Source organism: Haemaphysalis longicornis, unplaced genomic scaffold, assembly GCF_048455015.1.
Source record: "Haemaphysalis longicornis isolate Haplotype H1 unplaced genomic scaffold, Haemaphysalis longicornis Haplotype H1 scaffold_5, whole genome shotgun sequence".
Taxonomy (NCBI): domain Eukaryota; kingdom Metazoa; phylum Arthropoda; class Arachnida; order Ixodida; family Ixodidae; genus Haemaphysalis; species Haemaphysalis longicornis.
The window spans coordinates 158,308,412-158,328,357 of record NW_027526385.1 but is presented as its reverse complement, the minus strand read 5'-3'; the positions used below and the strand labels follow the sequence as shown (position 1 = coordinate 158,328,357).

Sequence of the window (19,946 nt, the reverse complement as noted above, 5' to 3'; positions counted from 1 at the left end):
TTACTGCGGGATAGCTGCTGCTCGCGGTGACAGTTATCTGTTAATAAGGAATAGTTAGGTACGTAAAGAGGACAGTGATCATAAGCTTCACGTGATAAATTGTGAGAGCACCGGACTGGGCTCACTTACTTTTTTCATGTTCCTCGTTGTGAACGCAGGTGAGAGGAGGCTGCGCATTTCTTTCCAGCGTTGGCCAGAGGCGTTTGTGAGGCTGTGCCTGTTGGTGGGGTGAGATTGGGAGAATGCCGAAGTAATCTGCAAGTACACCCCACACTTATGATGAAAGTTCAGTAAGAGCAGAATCTTTATTCTCAAAACATCACTTTTTGTTGGAACGCATACAGCGGTATAAAGCCGCCTACGAAAAAGATTGACTGATTGAATGATTGATTGATTGATTGATTGATTAGTTGATTGATTGATTGATTTGTTGATTGATTGATTGATTGATTGATTGATTGATTGATTGATTGATTGATTGATTGATTGATTGATTGATTGATTGATTGATTGATTGATTGATTGTAGGGTTTAACGCACCGACGCAACGTAGGCGGTGAGGCGCGGCGTAGTGAAGGGCTCCGGATTAATTTTGACCACCTGGGGACTTTTTACGTGCGCCGAAATGTCGCACACACGGATGTTTTTGCTTTTCTCCTGCTTCAGAAAAGCGGCCGCCCGTGCCGGGAATCGAACCCGCGTCCTCGTATTCACCAGCGTAATGGCTTAGCCACTGAGCCACCGCGGTGGGACCTACGAAAAAGAAGCACCGCTTCTATATTTTCAAAACCCCTAGTAGTCTAGCAGCTAGGTTGGCTACCCGTAAAAGTCTTACGTGCCCTTTGCGTGTCGCTTGATACGGTAAACTTTCGTAGATATTACGAGAAGTACAAATGGCAGCGGCCGTTAGGCCGTAAGGCGTCTTTTAAACATGAATGCGTTGCGCTGCTGAGCACGAGGTCGCGGGTTCGATTCCCGGCCGCGGCGGCCGCTTTTCTGATGGAGGCGAAAAGCAAAAACGCCCGTGTGTACGAGATTTCGGCGCACGATAAAGATCCCCAGGTGGTCAAAATTAATCCGGAGCCCTCCACTACGGCGCGCCTCATCGCCTGCGTTGCGTCGGCGCGTTAAACCCCACAATCAATCAATCAATCAATTAAAGGCTTTAGTCTTTCTTAGGCTACTCGAACGCACAACTTGTGGTCTGTCTGTATGCTGCAATAATACCAAAGATCACAATGCCTGTCTGTCTATCCCAGAATTCCAGCGCCGGGCAAAAAGGTAAAATAATTTTTGAACCATTACCAAACGACCACATCTGGTGGCAATGTCTGTACTCGCCACCAGAAAGGAAAACATGGACATGTTTAGGCAAAATATCAATACATAAATGATATTTGCACCCTTCGTTTATGTACTTCCTGGGAAAAGCTTTTGAGATAAAAATGCGAAAACCCATTCGCCCGCGACACTAGCCCTCCTGTCACATTTCCGAGAAGTCCAACAGTAAAGACATTTTCCAGTACGTGGCGCGCGAGAAGTGTGGCGCGCGAAAATTGAATTTACTGGAAGACACCTTCAACGTGCTTATCGAGGGACGAGCGAAATGGGAGGGGAAGAGCAAGTCAGGTTGCCGGGAAGTGAAGAAAGGCACCTTCCCGGGTGCGGTTGCACAGCACTACCATATTTCGATCGCATTTGCAGCAAAATAAGCAGATTGCGGCCATTTTTTTTGTTCTGGCTGAACTGCTTAACACTTCGATTCACAACATGCAACGAGTTCTAACAGGCTGAACAGGGACATCAGCCGGGTAAAAAAAACCCATTTTAATTCCTTTGTTTGCACGCCTTGCAACGGGCGCTGTAACTGCAATAGCGCTTGAAAAGGGATGTACCGGTTTCCAAATTTGAACAATCACAAGGACGTGGCATTCAATAAAAAAATATGAGGAGAAGGTGTCGTTGCAGTGTTGGCTTAGTAGTTTATCACACAGTTCGTAAAAAAGTATAAAAGCGCTGTTTGATATGTAGTGCCGTTTACGAATTTGATAAGCAGGTACCAGATCCAACCTTTTTGCGCCCAAAATACGGGAACGGATTTCCTGGCATGTTCAGCAATCTAAAAAAATATCAAATTAACTTTAATAGTGCACTGTAGAGTCGGTACTTAGTTGATAGTATCGGCCTTTATTTAGAATAAGTTTGTAACCCAGTCTTTGTGTCGGCCTGCATTACTTGAGCAATAAAACGAGCACAATATTCAGTTTCCTTTTAGGGGCGGTAATTTAAATGAACCTGCAAAATAAAGGGGCGTTTCCAACTTCCCGGTCGCTTTGTAAGGTCTGGAAAAAATAGGTTTTTCTTTCTTAACGGACTCGTTTACCAAAAATAAGTGATACCCCATTGTCTGCATAGATTCGCCAGCAAAATAGGCCGAAAGGGCCTGTTTAAATTTAGAAACACACTTAAAAACGCCGCAGCCAAATGGCGAAAACAAGCTGGTTTCATCAATTAGGAAGTGTTTATGCTGCATAAGCGTGCATTTGTTTCCCGAAAAATCTGAAGCATGTGGTGTCTGTCGCTTCTTAACTGATACGTAAATTATAGAAAACGGTGTGCTGGAATTGGGGAGCGTGGTTTGTTTCTATGTATATCACCTTGCACACCTCAATGAATGCGATATTGTCTATTGAAGTTTACGTGATTTGTACTCGATGTTGTTAAAATAGACAAACATACTGATTGTTTTCCCTGAAATAATGACTCGAATAAAGGGGCTTTTTCTTTGACACCTGTGGCGTCCCCTGAAAAGCTGAAAATATCACCGAAAAATGCTTTAAGGTGACTAATGGTAACACCCTCAAAAAATTTCTCCAACTCACTCGAACGTCATTTTTTTTCTCAAAACAGTATGCGCACATTCAACAAAACTTTAGGTTGTGCACCACTCCCGTCAAAATCTCCTACTTGCATAAAACTCTTCTAGAGACTTTTTATATTTACTTAGCACGGACTTGCATGTTCAATATTTGTTTAGGTCACTGTAAAGGCCGTTGGGTGCATAACCGCGATGTGTATAATTTCTTGAGAAAAACCAACCTGCACTATTCAAAACTTTATTGGTGTGCCAGCGTAACTGCTGCACCCTTGCCTTGTTTGGAACACCACAAATTATGGAAAGACAAACACCACTCATTTACTACGTAAAACGAAAATCTGCTCTACCATAAATCCTCCGCACTCAAACACACCTTATTTCTTTTTCATCCACAATGATTATAACTGTGAAATATGTATTCAACTTTCGGTTAGTTTATTTTTACTTATGCTTATATACAAATTTTCACGGCATTCCGCGCATTTTGAAAATTTCTGAATAAAGCAAGCTGATATCACCACCGCCACCTACTGCACATGGCTTGCTCGAAGCCTACGATGTGAATCATCCTGGAGAAGGTGTTTGACACAAAAAACTGTGTTACTATGCTTGAAGCGAAGTGACATTCACGCAAGTACAATGTTTATGACGCGATTGTGCTACTACTTTAGCCTAAGTCATGATGTTCGTTATCTCTATCGCTTAGTGTACTGTTATATTGCAATCTTTGTTCCTTCAACTCGTAAATGATAAGGCCTGCAGCGCAAGCTAAAATATGATTGCTATTGTCTGCAAATTTTATAACAGTGCGCGCCGGGTTTGTACATATTTGAAAGCGATGCAAATCTTATTTGGACGGTTCTGTTTATACGAAAGAGGCGGGAAATTCTATATTAGTGTGAGTTTTCCTTAACGATAAACCTTAGAGATGCAGATCGGTTGCTGTAGGTGTGTTGTACTTGAAGGGAATATTTGCCCCCCGAAGCTTGCAAATAGCTTTTGGAATTTGATTGTATATCTTTTTTGCCAATTGCATTCCTTGAAATGTTTCCGCAGACCCTGAGGCCCTTCCCTTTACTCATTACATTCAAGTGGTGCGATTTATTTTCGCAGGTAGTACATTTAACAAACTTTCTTGAAAACAAAATGGCTTCACTTCAAAGGAACATACCCTGCATTTCCTCCATCAGCAAATATAATGATAATATTAGCCTTGAAATATTCTGATATTGTAACAAAAATCTGAGTAAACGTTTGGGGAAATGCTGCTGAGCTGAATTTGTAATGCTCGACCAGAAAATTATTCATAACCGAGCTACTCTTCCTCAGTATACCGTTACACGAAATATTGGACAGCTTGCCTTTTTTTAAGAAGGTTACAATTATTCACCGTTTCAAATATTGTTACAAGTATGATGCCGTACAATTATATTTTGAGCAACTATTGTCACATGACAGTGTCGGTGCTACAACTTGTACCGGCAGTATGAGGCTCTGAACAAACATCTATAAGTTTACGTGCAAACAGGGTAGGAAAAGGGCCAAGTTTGCAGTGGTCTTACGTTCCCGTTATAAATACGGGCTGCCACATGGATGCACATTCTACAGCAAACCACCCTATTATAAGCGTCTGGGCAACGGGTAAGAAATAAAAGCGCTTGAACATCTAAAGCTTTAAGTTCATTGTGCAAGAGCAGTAACGCATCTCGTAAGCATTCACAAAAAGACGAGCGCCGACCATGGCACCAACTAAGCCCATTCATAGCGAGTGTAAAGAACACCTTGGCTCCCTTCATCGCAAAATAATGGCATGTTTGCGAGGACTATGTATAACAAAGGTCAGAAAAAGAGCCAACATATGACGGCACTAAAGCACTTAGCGAGAGAACCGGTGCTATCGGAGTCGCAAAAACGCAACCCGGAGCAACCACCCAGCACAAGGCCGTCTGATGGCGAACGGCTGAAGTGGTGAACCGTAATAGCCCCCCTATCAGACAAACCGGGATATTGCAGAGGAATAGCCCATCATGCCGACAGAAAAAAATCGATATCCTTTTCCAACCCTCTGCACTCGCTGACGTAAGTCGTGCTTCAGAAGAAAATACGGAACAAATGAAGCTGTCGAAATACAAGTCAACACTGCAGATAAGGCTGAGAGGACATCGATCTTGGTTTGAGCAGGCCAAACAGTGCAGATAAATACTTTGCACCCAGGTCTATATTATGTGTTCGTCAAATTCATCCCAGAGCAATAATAACCCATCATTTCCAGTGGAAACATATGCAACTGAACCTACCATTCCCCAGAGGAATTGATAGGCTTTTTAAGTCCTTTCCAGCGCGCAAAAAGGGAATCCTTATTATTTATCATGCTTTCGTTGCATATCACACTACGTGGTTACATTAAAAATAAGGAGGAAGTACAGAAATAATGCGAAGAACTCAAAATAATAACTTTGTCGATGTAATACGTTGAATGACTCAACCACCATAACAAACAATTTCTCTCTGGACACAGCACCGGACCTTGCGCTTTCCCTGGCATTGAAGATATTATGTTGGATGTCTAACCAATAAACCGTGCGGCGATTAAACAGTTATTCGACAGCACTACCGCACTTGAAATCCTGATCCTTAAACATCTACGCCCCTCGCACCTCCAATAACCGAAAATACTGCGAAGCACCCCACCCGGTCCTGTAGAACCAATCGAAGAATCATATCTCTTGTGCTGGCAGCCACCCAAAGGCAAAGTAAGGAACATTTATGCACCGAATACTTCCCGGCAGTACACACCCACTTATTACGCCTTTGGGAGTTCTCTATACATAATTAAACCGGACAGAAAACGAAGAATCAACGAGAGGGTTGGTCTTTCAATAGCTGCAATTAACAAAAAAGCAGCGGGATATGCTAACTACTTCAGCAAGAAGAAATCTTCAGAATACAAACGAATTTTGGAGGTAAACAGAAAACGAAATGGCCGCGGGAACCGCGTTATTTATTCCTGATCATCGTCAACGGTGCTTCACCTATCGCTTTGTGGTATTCGAGATATAGTTAAAAAATTTACATTGTTGAAACCGAAAAGTTGCTCTTAGTGCTTTCCGCGCAGTGTATTTTACGTCTTTATTTTGAGATGCCTTCCTTACAGGTTTAGGACATGTCGTTATAAATTACACATTCTACCTATTTTGAGGAGGACGCGGGTTCGATTATTCGGTTTTTCTGGTGGAGGCGAAAAGCAAAAACGCCAGGGTGTACGAGATTTCGGCGCACGTTAAACATCCTAAGGTGTTCAACATTAATCCGTAGCCCTCCACTAAGGCGCGCCTCATCGCCTGCGTGGCGTCGGTGCGTTAACCCCTACAATCAATCTATCAATCACCTACTTTGATACGCTGGACATTTATTTGAATTTTATTTGCTAATCCGTTTAAACAAAAATAATTGATATGACTTACACAACAACGACTTGCTACTGCACGTAGAAAATTCCAGATTTAGACCTCAATGCTTCTTTGTAAGGACGCACGACAAGCTTTCGTGCATAAATGAATTGTGGAGAAATCTGCCGACGGTTTATGCCAAACACTACAATAATACATTGGTATTATTGGCACACTCTAATTATACAACAATAATACAATAATACATCATACATCAAAAGGGAATGTCACTGAAAAGCAGGCGCCAGCGGACTGGACAAATTACTCTGGTGTGGCCTGATCAAACCAAGGTCCAAATAAGATACTGCAGAACGTAATAAAGTACGCCTAGGGTTGCCTAGGTACCAGAAAAAAAACGATTGTAATAAAATGTTTATGCTGCCGCTTTTTAGTGTGCAGTGCTGCACTGGAAGGCATTAGAAGCAGTCGAAGCGGAATGCTCCTTCTGCAAAGCCATGCAAAACAAACTTACGCCTCTGCTATGAAAACTTCCGAAGTCCTTTATCTGTATCTTCTTTATGAGCTCTGGGTCCTTGACAATAATTGTAGGATAGGCACCATTGAAGAACCTGCGGAAAAAGTGAAGCGTTAGGCTGTTCCATACGCCTTAGCTCTTTTTTGAGAGTATTGTGCGTATAGCACCAGTTTTCCAGGTGCACATGCGTGTGATTCTGGAAGCCTTACTGTGCCTAGCGATATCACTGAGCATTCGTGCAAATAGGAAAAAAGGTTTTTTTATAATTGAAATTCACAAACCGGATCAAAGTCGCCTAAAGCAGCATTGACAAGATAAAATCGGCAACTTTCTGTTAGAAAAGCGGCTGTCCCTAAATAGTCCAGATCAAGTCTGTCAAATGAGCTCGCATATCGTATTTAGTATCGAAAACAAACCAGATGGTGTTGTACGGATAAAAATGAGCCAAATCCATTTTCCCAATGGCAGTGTGCTTTTGGCGTCGCCTCACAGAACGAACATGAGAGCTTTCCTGTGAGTTCTCATAGCAAAGCTGGAAGTGTCAGGCGGGTTTAAATGGTCTTAGTATTTAGTTATTAGTCAATTGCGATCAAGTGTTTATTTAGTGCTTAATAAGAATGACCGCGAAGTTCTTCTACTGACATTTAGAACGTCATATAATAGCTTTGACAGGATTGTGTTTAAGGCCGGTGACAAAGTTTTTTTGTTGTCAAATTCTGTTGAGATAGATTTTATTCATTTCGATAAAAAACTTCTCAGTTGTTTTTGGTTGTATAAGTACACGTACACGTCCTGCTAGTCCTTCTGCCGATCTAACTGGTCATGGTAGGCGCCTGAGATCGCACGCCGAACAAGACATGCTCGTTTCAACTCTACAACAATGAAAAATTAAACTTAGAAGTAGAGCAGCTCGGTGTGAAGTTGCAAATAAGGCGCTTTAGGTCTTTTCATCGTCTGATTTACAATTGCAATGAATAGCTCTTATCCACGTCATGTAAACGTTCTTTTAGCCTGCCCGTTTCTGCTGCTGGACGAAGGCCTCTGGCAAAGATATCCACCCACGTCTATCGACTGTTGGGTGGGTTCAACTTTCGCACCGGAAATTCCGTGATTCGCCTCTTTACGGATACCTTGGTCGACGGTGCTGGTTAGGGTATCAGAATAAGGCACCTGTGGTAGTTAAGTCATAGCAGTTCTTCATTGGCCAGTCGTAAATTCTCACAAATATCCTTACTCTAAACTAACCAAACGCTGCGAGCGGCCGTATTTTTTCTAAGGTGCAGTCAGCAGTCAGCGCGTCGCGATAAAGAAGGAACTTCTATTAGTTGGCACGTGATGTATTTTCTAGAAAAGTACAGAGAAACGGAATTACTCGCTGAAAATAGATATAAATATTTGTTGAATACTAGATTGCCAATGTGTACGGTAATTGAAAAACAAAGGTAAGTTGAGGTAATCGTTGTCCTGTTTGTATACAGCAGATCACGTACCCTAAAACGCTGCCATACTGGTCCATCCAGTCCTTGAATGCCTTTGCAGAACCCTGAAACAAAAACACAAAGCGGAACGAAAATTCCCAAGCGCAATCACTTTGCAGGATACGCAGTCTCGATACGATTAGGCTGCAAGTTTAATTTACAGAAAGCCGGACTGCATATTTGCGCACATCCCACCTGGTGGCATTTGCTGCTATTTCTATCAAAAAGGGGAGGAGCAACCCGACGCTTCCGCCCCCGAATCGTTCGTTCCTGCCGTTTAATTTTCGGCATAAATGACTGCATCCAAAACGAACATATGTGCTCTAAAATACTTCTTAGAAAAACAATAACAAATGCGTTTTCAGCGTCATGTCAGGACAGCTGCAACTGCTCTGCTACGGATATAATAAATTGGCTTTCGGGCGGTAAATGACAGCTCGTTGAGGAACTGTTTGCGAAGTAAAGTGGGTTTCAGGGCGCTTCCCGCTAAATTTGAAGAAATTGAAGCCCATTTTCATTCTACAAATGGTCCGATGTTATTAGCGGGATGGTCCACAATGGTCCACAATGTTCTTAGCGGGATGAATCTAGAGATACATCGTTACAAGGTGTACTAAAGTGGCTTTTGTTTTACTTGAAAAAAAAAACTTTGACAGCAAAAAAACTCACGGGGACGTTGCTGCAATCTAGGCCTAAAAATACATCTCATCAAAGGGTATGTGTAAAGAGAGATTGCGGGTTATGGTACTTTTACCGTGGGAACAGATATCCGTGGTGCGCATTTTTTCGTATAGCTTTACAAGCGTAATACTGTGGTAGTAATACATTGCATTGCACAGGTAAGGGCACTTTTACAGTTGTTGAAGGTAGTGTAAGAAAACGTTTTGGTTCTTTTTAGCACGAAATTTCAACTTTGTCGTTACGGAATACTTCCTTTGGTTTCAACGAGAGATGTATTATACCTAAATAGTATAAATACGCTATCTTGCAGGCAATACTTTGTGCCCTCACCGTAACTTGAAATTTAGCTAACAAATGGTGGAAATAAAGAGTCACTCCGAGGTTTTTCAATGTTGCAAGTACAACTGCCCTAATTATTTGCACAGCCTCTCAGAAACAGAATACCGTACTGCACAGGGTGTCAGGATATCCAGTCCAGAAATCTACATCAACATTACGAGATCTTAGCGCTATCTGGTGACCGACGGTGGTTCTAAACTGGCGTCCGCTTCGACTCCTCCATATAACAAGTCATTCGCTAAATCCACCTATCCATTCCAGTTGCGCTTTTATAAATCGTAAGGTCATCGCTTTAAGTATACATTTTGAGATACCTGTTTTATTTCACGAGTAACGCGTATTTTAAAGATTCATTTATTTTCTATTTAGGTTGTAAAAGCCATTAGACAGTCGACTGCTTTAACCAAAACAAAACCTAAAAAAAACTTGAACCAGTGATGGCTGTAAAGTGAAGGTACGTCAGGACACTCGTACGGGAGGCAGAAGAAACAACACTTGGCCATTGTCTTACATGTGCCTTGTTTAAATTATATTAATGGACACATGTGGCTAGTACAAAAACACCTGCCTCCAGCCTGTCGCAGTTCCATGTATATGTAGACAACAAATATGAATATACTATCACGGGACGTGACGGACAATCTGGAGCCACGTTCCAATACAAATGGCTGCGACGATGAAAAGATGTCTGTGTACGCCAGAGGTCGGCGAACTCACTCATGAGTGCACTCACTCAGACTCATTTGGACTCAAACTCACGCGTGAGTTTGAGTTTGAGTGAGCGCGAGGCTAGTGTGGCATGGTGAGTTTGAGCTTGAGTAAGTTTGAGCCGAGTGATCCCGACTGAGTTTGAGTATGCCTGAGACCTAGTGAATTCTGAGTCCATTTTGAGTTCTGAGTACATTTTGAGTTTGAGTCCATTTTGAGTTCTGAGTTCACTTTGAGTTTGAGTCCATTTTGAGTTCTGAGTACATTTTGAGTTTGAGTCCATTTTGAGTTCTGAGTACATTTTGAGTTTGAGTACATTTTGAGTTTGAGTACATATTGAGTTTTGAGTACATTTTGAGTTCTGAGTACATATGAGTTTTCAGTCCATTTTGAGTTTGAGTACATATGAGTAGCCTAGCCTATGGTTGGATGTTAAGTTTTATGCGTCACTGTGGGCTCGGAATTCAGGTTACCTGCAGGTACGGCACCGATAGTGATCTGCATGATCGGTTGGGAGGGAGGGGTGTCGGATTTTTTTTAGTTTCTTATTGAATTTTCATGGCCATAAGCACTTGCTGTATACCTAATTTTCGCGGGTGGGCGCGTGAGTGATAATTGGCTGCTGACGTCATAAAAAAGGGTTGTGTTAACTTTTCCACCTGACGGATCCACTAAGAGCGTGGGAAAGGGTGGTGGGAAAGCACACGGCGGCGCTGGCGTGCTGCTGTTCGCCTGCTACTGTTAACGGCTTGATATACTAGGGGTCACAAAGGAAGAGGTGAGAGCCGGGGGGAAATGGGGGCGGGGGCTGTCCTTTCTGCTGTTTCAAATGAATTAGCTGAATCGACTGGGCAGCGCCCCTTAAGACAGAATAATGACCACATCAGATTGGGTGAAAAATGAAACTGATGAGGCTAAGGCGTGTAAGGTATCAAATGAAAGGTCCGGATTAACGGAATCACGCGGGGTAAATAAAAAATGCTTCTTGATTGTAGTCCTCAGGCAGTTATAATGACTCATAGATTGGGTTAAAATTCGAAATGACGCTGCGAGGGCATGTGGGGAATCAAATTCAAGGTCTCGATGTGGGGAATCATTCGGGACGAAAATGCGTTATGGATATATCATCACGTAGTCATGGTAAGTCATAGATTCGCTTAAAATTCAAGTTCATGACGCTAGGGCATGTGGCGTATCAAAATAAAGGTCTCGATGAGGGTAATGACGTGCTTCCTGATTATTATTATGACATAGCCAAAATGGGTCATAAATTAGGTTAAAATTCACAATGATGCCACTGGGTGTCCGGGGCATCAAATTGAAGGTTCCGATAAGGGAAATCACGTGGGACGAAAATGTGGCAGGGCTATATCATGAGATAGTCATGTTGAGTCATTGATTGGTTTAACATTCAAATTGATTCCGCTAGGATGTGATGGGTATCAAATTAATGGTCTTGATTAGCGGAATCACGTGGGAGAAATACAGAAATGCTTCCTGGTTATAACCATGAGATTGTCATGGTGAGTTTTATATTGGGGTAAAATTCGAAGTGACCCCGCTAGGGCGTGTAGGGTACCTCAATTTACGGTCTTGACGAGGGGAATCACGTGGTACAAATAAAAATAGGCTTCGTATTTCGAATCATGAGATAGTCATTATGAGTCATAGATTGGGTTAAATTCAAGGTGAGGCCGCTGAAGCATGTGGGGCGTCAAAGTGAAGGTTCCAGTTAGGGTAGACACGTCGGACACTTAAATAATGCGTCCTGGTTACAGTCATGAGAGTCATGGTTAGTTTGACTGCTATGAATTCTATATGTCCCTGCTAGGGTGTGTGGGGTATCCAATTAAAGGTCTCGTCGAGGGGGATCACGTGGGACAAATATAAAAATTCTTGCTGGTTATAATTATGAGGATATAGCAAAAGGTACACGGCAAAAGGTACACACTCATACTCTCACTCTCACACTCTCACTCTCTCTCACTCACACTCACACTCTCACTCTCACTCTGACACTCACTCCCACTCACACTCACACTCTCACTCTCACTCACACTCGCACTTTCACTCACACTCTCACTCACACTCTCACACTCATACTCACACTCTCACACTCACTCTCACACTGTCACTCTCACACTCTCACTCTCTCACTGTCTCAATCTCTCACTCTCACTCACACTCACAAACTCACTCACTCTCACTCACACTCACAATCTCACTCACTCACACTTACACTAACACTCTCACACTCACACTCACACTCACTCTCAGACTCTCACTCCACTAACACTCACTCTCACTCTCACTCTCTCACACTCTCACTCTCACACACTCTCACTCTCACACACTCACACTCTCTCTCACTCTCACTCTCAGTCTCTCACCCACTCTCTCACTCACACTCTCTCACTCTCACACTCTCTCACACTCGCTCTCTCTCACTCTCACACTCTCTCACTCAAGCTCTCTGACACTCTCTCACTCTCAGACACTCTCGCTCTCTAACTCTCACTCACCCTCTCGCACTCTCTCTCGCTCACTCTCTCTATCACTCTCTCACTCTGTCACTCACACACTCTCTCAAACACACACACTCTCACACACGCGTGCATGCGTTAACAGCTGGGTACGGTGCATGGAGGTTGTATAAAACTGTACGGTGGCGGTCATTGCTTACAACGACAGCGTGTTGTTTTTCCGAGCTACGAGAGCTCATCCCACCTAGCAAATGCTAATAAAAACTAATACAAGTGCCTCAGCAAACAACGAGGCACTGTTTTGTTTGTCCCACGTGATTTCCCTCCTCGAGACCCTCAATTTGATACCCCACATTCTTTAGCGCCACACCCCTCTGCATTTTCACCCAATCTGAGACAATCTATGACTCCCGTGTTGTTACACGGTTTGCCATTATCGATATTTTTCTTATTTCTTTTTAAAATTTTTAACATTTAGTTTTAGCAATTCTTTACTTTTACGCTTTTATAATGATTACAGGTTGAACTTCCGTGATATCTGCAGGGTGTTACAAGATCATGGCGGGGATAGGGGGAGGGGTGTACTCGGCAAAGAATGCTACGCAATAAAATAGCAAAGGTATATCCATGAACGCCTCGCGCTTCAGAGATTCGCGGGGACAGTTCGCTTTGACACAAGGCATTTTTTCAGGATGCAGAGCAAGAATGCACGGAACCGTAACCCTAAACAGCTTCGACATAAATGAACAGAGCAGTGAGCGCACGTACCCTCACCCAATCTTGCGTGTTTCGACCTGTGGACCCAGCACACCATCGAGCCTGGACCGCCTCTGTCATGAACACGAACACGGAGCCTACATCAAGAGTTTGATATCCAATATATACGTACAATTGCTTCTAACCGGCGCAGGTATAGCTGTATTAAATCTGCAACGAAAATTGTTTCCGACCTCACAGGAGCTGCGGTAGAGCTACGGTATAGCAGCTATATAGCTACGGAGCTACGGTATAGCAGCAGGTGTAGCTGTATTAAATCTGCAACGAAAATTGTTTCCGACCTCACAGGAGCTACGGTGTCATGTCGTGGCGAATGCAAGAGTTTGAGCTTACGAATTTCCCCCGTAATATTTTTACCACGCATGAATTGGAAAACACTGACTGCTAATGAAATTAGAGTCCATCTGACCGCGGGTAAATTCCTAGCATGAGAGAGTTGTGGGGCCATTTGAGTTCTGAATTCATTTTGAGTTCTCAGCCCAATTTGAGTTCTGAGTTCATTTTGAGTTTTGAGTACATTTTGAGTTTTGAGTCCATTTTGAGTTTAAGTACATTTTAAGTTTTGAGTACATTTTGAGTTTGAGTACATTTTGAGTTTTGAGTACATTTTGAGTTTTGAGTTCCCTTTGAGTTTGAGTCTAGCAGTTATTAACCCTAGCAGTCATTCAGGCATTGCGGAACCAGGGGGTAGATGAGCATTATGTAAGAATACTAGAGGATATCTACAGTGGGTCTACAGCTACCATCATCCTCCATAGGGAGAGCAGAAAAATACCTATAAGGAAGGGTGTCAGACAAGGAGACACAATCTCTCCAATGTTATTCACAGCATGCTTACAAGAAGTATTCAGAACGTTGAATTGGGAACAGGTAGGAGTAAGGGTTAATGGAGAATACCTCAGTAACCTCAAATTTGCTGATGACGTTGCCTTGCTAAGTAACTCGGGGGACGAATTGCAAAGCATGCTTTCCGCACTGGGCGAACAGAGTAGAACCGTGGGCCTGAAAATCAATATGCAGAAAACTAAAGTAATGATCAATAACCTCGGGACAGCACAGCAGTTTGAGATAGGTGGCGAGGCAGTGGAAGTGGTGAGCGAATATATCTACTTAGGCCAAGTTGTGACCCCAGATCCCAACCATGAGGCAGAGATAATTAGAAGGATCAGAATTGGGTGGGGTGCATATGGCAGACATTCTCAGATAATGAATAGCAGCCTACCATTGTCGCTGAAGAAGAAAGTCTATGACAGCTGCATCTTACCGGTACTCACCTACGGGGCAGAAACTTGGAGGCTTACTAAGAGGGTTCAACTTAAATTGAGAACGACTCAGCGGGCAATGGAGCGGAAAATGATAGGTGTAACATTAAGGGACAAGAAGAGAGCGGAGTGGGTCAGAGAGCAAACTGGTGTTAAAGACATATTAGTAGAAATTAAGAAGAAGAAATGGACGTGGGCAGGGCATGTAATGCGAAGGCAAGATAACCGCTGGTCATTAAGGGTAACAGAGTGGATCCCTAGAGAAGGCAAGCGTTGCAGGGGGCGGCAGAAAGTTAGATGGGCAGATGAGATCAAGAAGTTTGCGGGGATAAATTGGTCACAGTTGGCACAGGACCGAGGTAATTGGAGAATAATGGGAGAGGCCTTTGCCCTGCAGTGGGCGTAGATAGGCTGGTGATGATGATGATGATGATGATGAGTTTGAGTACATTTTGAGTTTCGAGTACATTTTGAGGTTGAGTACATTTTGAGTTTTGAGTACATTTTGAGTTTTGAGTTCCCTTCGAGTTTGAGTACATTTTGAGTTGAGTACATTTTGAGTTTGAGTCCATTTTGAGTTTGAGTACATTTTGAGTTTTGAGTCCACTTTGAGTTTGAGTACACTTTGAGTTTGAGTACGTTTTGAGTTCTGAGTACATTTTGAGTTTTGAGTCCGAGTGAGTTCTGAGTTTAGCGCTCAATGTGAGTTTGAGTTTGAGTGAGCGCAGATGTGCTGCTCAGCATTGAGTCTGAGTTTGAGTTAGTGGTGATTCGAAGAAAAAAATTGTGAGTGCGTTTGAGTCAGCCGCGCCAACTTTGCCGAGGTATGGTGTACGCAGCCAGCGCAAACTCTCTGATGACCGTCATGTTCATACTGTAAATACGTTCACCTCATCTTTTGGATAGACCAGTTCTTAATCAACCACGGTTCGTCTCATCAGCTCTTCCGCCACGTTACATTTGGTGCAGGGTGCGGGTTCGCCCCAATCCTAGCCCCAGCTTCCCATCTCAAGCCGCGCCGGGCACACCCAGCCCAGCTGAGGCCAGAACACGAAGATTTCACCGCCACGTATCCCCAGCCCAAGAGACAAAAAATGATGATCAGCCGAGAAGGGCCGTACCGAGGCAAGCCGAATATGTGTTCCCCCGCCCTTTCGCCCGATGGTGCTCGAGGACCGTTCTCGCTTCACCGCGACTGAAAGCATCGTTGTTGCGGGGCCAGGCACCATCATCGTCATCCGTGGCAGCAGGGGATTCGTCACTGTACACCTTCATTGGAATGCTCATCCGCATCCAATCCTTGGCTTACCTCTGTCTCGACCGCGACAGTCGTCCTCGACTGCGGGGTGATGTAACGGGACGTGACAGACAAACCGGTGCCATGACCCATCAGCAATGCATATGATGAAGAGGAAGATGTGTGAGCGCAGCAAGCGCAAGCTCTCTGATGACCGTCATGGTCATACTGTAAATACGTTCACCTCATCTTGTGGATGGACCAGTTCCTAATGAACCACGGTTCGTCTCATTGGGGTCTTCCACCTCGTTACAATACTATTGGAAGCGAGACGTTATTTTTCCACACGTCAGAAAAGTCTGAAAACTGTAGTTAAAACACGCATCGCTACATTACAAAAAGTGGGGGTCACCACATTTATTATTCAATGATCAGTGTATGCATTAGAACCAGAAGCCGTTCATGTAATTCTGGTGGTAGCTGACTTGGATGTTTTAGTCTAGAAAACGGCACTCATCCTCTAGTAAAACACACCGTTTAGTGTAAACGTCTGGTTATATCTGCGTAAGCCTAGTAAAACTGTTTGTTACGAAGAGAATCCGCGATCTTCTGGCTGCGTTAAAGTTCTTTTCGTGTAACACGTCATTTCATCTACAGAAAAGCGGGCGCCCCCCTAGGCGATGTCCGGAAGTGTTGTCGTCATCAACGTCAATCTGCTTTTATTTGACGGGGGCGCAAGACAGGGAGTCCGCATCACTGTGTTAGCGGCACGGCTTGTAGGAGATGGTGATATCAAATTCTTGGAGACGAAGGCGTCACCTAGGAAGTCGCCCACACGGTTCTTTGAGCTCAGCACGCCAACACAGTGAACGGTGATCGGCGCCCAGTCGAAACGAACGTGCTTACACATATGGTCAGAACTTCGTGAGTGCCCAGATGACCGCAAGGCGTCCCTTTGCTGTGGTGGAATAGTTCTGCCCTGCCTTTGTTCGATTTGCTTAAGCTGTGACACGCTCACACCATCCTGAATTTGAACACGCACAGCGTGAACTTCTGTGTTTCGCACGTTCACGTGTGCTTCAGTTTCAGTGCCTTGGTCAAAGGGTTCCTACAGAGTAGTTGTCAGCAGAGCTGCGTTGAGTTCCTCGAATGCATGATTTTGCTCGTCTTTCTACTAAAATGGTACGTGTTCTGTTGTAAGATCAACTAGTGGTGCTGAAATCCGAAAGTAGATAGTACACAGCGTCGCCAGGAAGCGCCAACGCCCAGCAACCTTCTCATTGGCAACTTGTCAGTTGGTATTGGGAACGCACGAATGGCAGCTATTGTCATGGGTGACAAGTGAGGCCTTTGATGCCGATGAATGTGCCCCAGAAACTTCACTTTGTCGTATCCTTAACCTCTATTTCGAGTGTTAAGGAAGTGGTTTTGGAAGCCTTCAGTACTGCTCTAAGTCGTCGTACGTGTTCGTCATATGTTAGGGAAAAGATGATGACGTTGTTCAGAAAAACTAAGCAAGCCTGTCATTTAAGGCCACACGAACGGTACCTATGATGCGCTGGAATGTTCCTGATGCCTTGTAAAGTCCCAAAGGCAAAACTTTTATTTCACAAATTCCGTCTAGAGTTATTTAACAAAACCCGGTTTTATCGGTTACGTTCGTCAACCTGAATCTGCCAGAACCCGCGATTCAGGTATGTCTAAGAGAAGTACCGGGCATGGCAGCGCCAATCAAAGTGTTATCAATACGGGGAAGTGGGTTCAGGTCTTTTTTATTCTGTTTAAGGATCAATAATTGGCGCAAAACCGCAATTACCACCTATGTGTTTTCGCCAACATTACAGGTGCGACCCGGGTGCTGTTAAGACAGTTTCATGACAATCTGTCATGTCTTGCACCTGATTTTGTATTGTTTATCGTTCTTTGGGAGAAACTCTATATGGAAGTGGCGAGTTTGGGGCTTGGCATCATGCGTGATCATTTTATCTTTACTGACTGCTCTACGGCCAAATTTAGACGGCGTGGCAAAAAAGTGTCAAAATTTGTCGATGAGAGCAAGCAACTCACTCATTTGCTGTTCCGAAAACTGTGGGTTAACGTCAAGGTGCAAAACAGCGGCCTGTTCTTGTGAAGGTGGATTTTTGGGGTCGGAAATTACACTGACGGTCAGAAATTCGGTGGTGCTGTTTACGTGTCTACAGCCAAGAATTTGCGCGCGTCCTTTACGAATCTACATTAGTCCTCTAGTGACACTTATTGCTTTCCCTAAAACAAGGTAACTCGTTTCAAGCACTGCTGCATCATGAGAAAATGTGTTTACTTTGGCGAGTAAGAAAGCTCTGGCTCGTGGAGGCATCTTCACATGTTCACTCACAAATCTTGCTGCAGTGGAATTTCTCGTGAGGTAGCTGTGTGGTGTGTCTGGCTTCTGAAGTGTAAGCCTGTTCGAGGCCAGATTAATGACGCCACCATACTCACAGGGAAGGTGCCTAGAAAGGATTGAGTGTCGGGAGCAGTTTTTGGGGTGGACGAATGTCACAGGGCATACCTAACCCTGTATCTCGTAGATCGCCCAGCAAGTGCGGCGAGGTGCCGCCCGGAGTTGCGTATATTTATTCATTTATTTCCTTCAGTTTCATCAACTTCAGCCTCGTCTGTAGGTTGAAAGTAAATACTAGTCGTTATGTCGTAATTAACCACGTTTGAAGAAAGCGAGCCAACGGTGGGGTTATATCAACGTCTACAGAATACTTGCTAAAATAGCCAGCAAGGACTCCACTAAGTAACTCTGCGTTAGTTACAGCGATTGCATCAGGGCACATGGTATGTTTCTTTCTTCCCATTACGGTATTTATAGTCTTACAGACGGGATCAGGCTGTTTTAGCACATATCAGAAAACAGTCGGTGATAGTACAAAATTTTCGCTTGTATTAAGGCTGAAATAATTAGATTTTTATATCTTTAAATTCTTCTAGTTTTTATTCCGCTTGTGTTTTCAAAAAATTAAAGTGAGAACAATGATAATTTTTATGTGCTTAAGGTATTTTTGCGTAACCAACGGCTCCCTTACCTTCATAGATCGACTACTTGTCTTCATAGGAAAATGTCTGGAGTAAGTACGCGTAAAACGTTTCATTTATGTAGAATAAGCGGTATCTGCAATATTATCAGCAAAGACTCTTCTCAGATCATACGTTCGCAGCTCCTGCTTAAATTATTCGAATGCTTTGTCAAAGATATATTGAAACGTAAGAAGCTCACACTGGGAATTTATATTGTTCATTTTGCTTTCACATATCATATAAACCGGAAAGTGATCGCAAAATCATATGCAATTGTTCCTGAGCTGAAGACAGGAGAGTGCACTCTGGCAATTAGTAGACCATTGAATTTCCTTTTACCTGTAATAAAAACCTAGGAGTGGTCGCTAATATCATAAGTAATGGTATGTCGGTAGAGACAGGAGTGCTAGTGCAGTAATTAGTATATCACGGGCGTATGAACGTGCGAGGGTAACTCGGGTAAGTGTAGTAATTAAATTAGCGAACCCAGATGATCGAAGACGAATATTCAGATTAAGTGCATTATTGTTCTCTTCTAGATCAACCCCACTATTTTCGACCATTACAGGCAAACTCGTTGCAGCCTCCGCCACCACACTGGCACCCCTCCTGAGACGAGTCTACTACTTGGAAGCAACTCTAGACAGCTACCATCCCCCTACCACCCACCTTCATCTCTTTTCCCGACTCAACAGTCTTTCCTCTACGCTTACTCTACCCAGTATGGCACCCTATACCATATAGTATGGTTGTGCCAACAAATTCCAAATTTGCCCGTCTTCCCAATCCCACATTCCAGCAGTGCAGGGCTTCCCTGGTCACTTCAGACCCGGATATCGAGGTTAACGTGGGGAACGTAGCCAGACACCCAGTGCAATTAAGTCAAAGAATCCCGGACTAAAATTGCATTTTATGGGGCGATACCCATTACACCAGGCTCTGGTCGACGAATAAAGGTTATTATCCCACTGTCCTAATAGGACGTTTACAATAAAATCACCAAAGCAGGTTAGTTTCGAGTTATTAATATTGGCGAAGTAAATTATGCTTTTTGGGCCATCTAGAAGCTTCCCTGTACTTTTATTTAGAGGTAGATATCAAACCCTGAATACTTTA

General features: G+C 43.6%; 1 protein-coding gene across 1 annotated transcript in view; it reads right to left on the bottom strand.

The window, feature by feature from the left end:
* Positions 1 to 19,946, bottom strand: part of LOC144138793 (cytochrome P450 3A14-like) — a 67,036-nt gene that overhangs the window by 33,358 nt on the left and 13,732 nt on the right. Inside the window, exons 3-5 of the mRNA XM_077671263.1 lie at positions 8,293 to 8,345; positions 6,800 to 6,896; positions 130 to 255 (exon numbers count right to left, since the gene is read on the bottom strand). Coding sequence (XP_077527389.1) covers positions 130 to 255; positions 6,800 to 6,896; positions 8,293 to 8,345 — 276 coding nt within the window. The remainder of the gene's footprint in view (positions 1 to 129; positions 256 to 6,799; positions 6,897 to 8,292; positions 8,346 to 19,946) is intronic.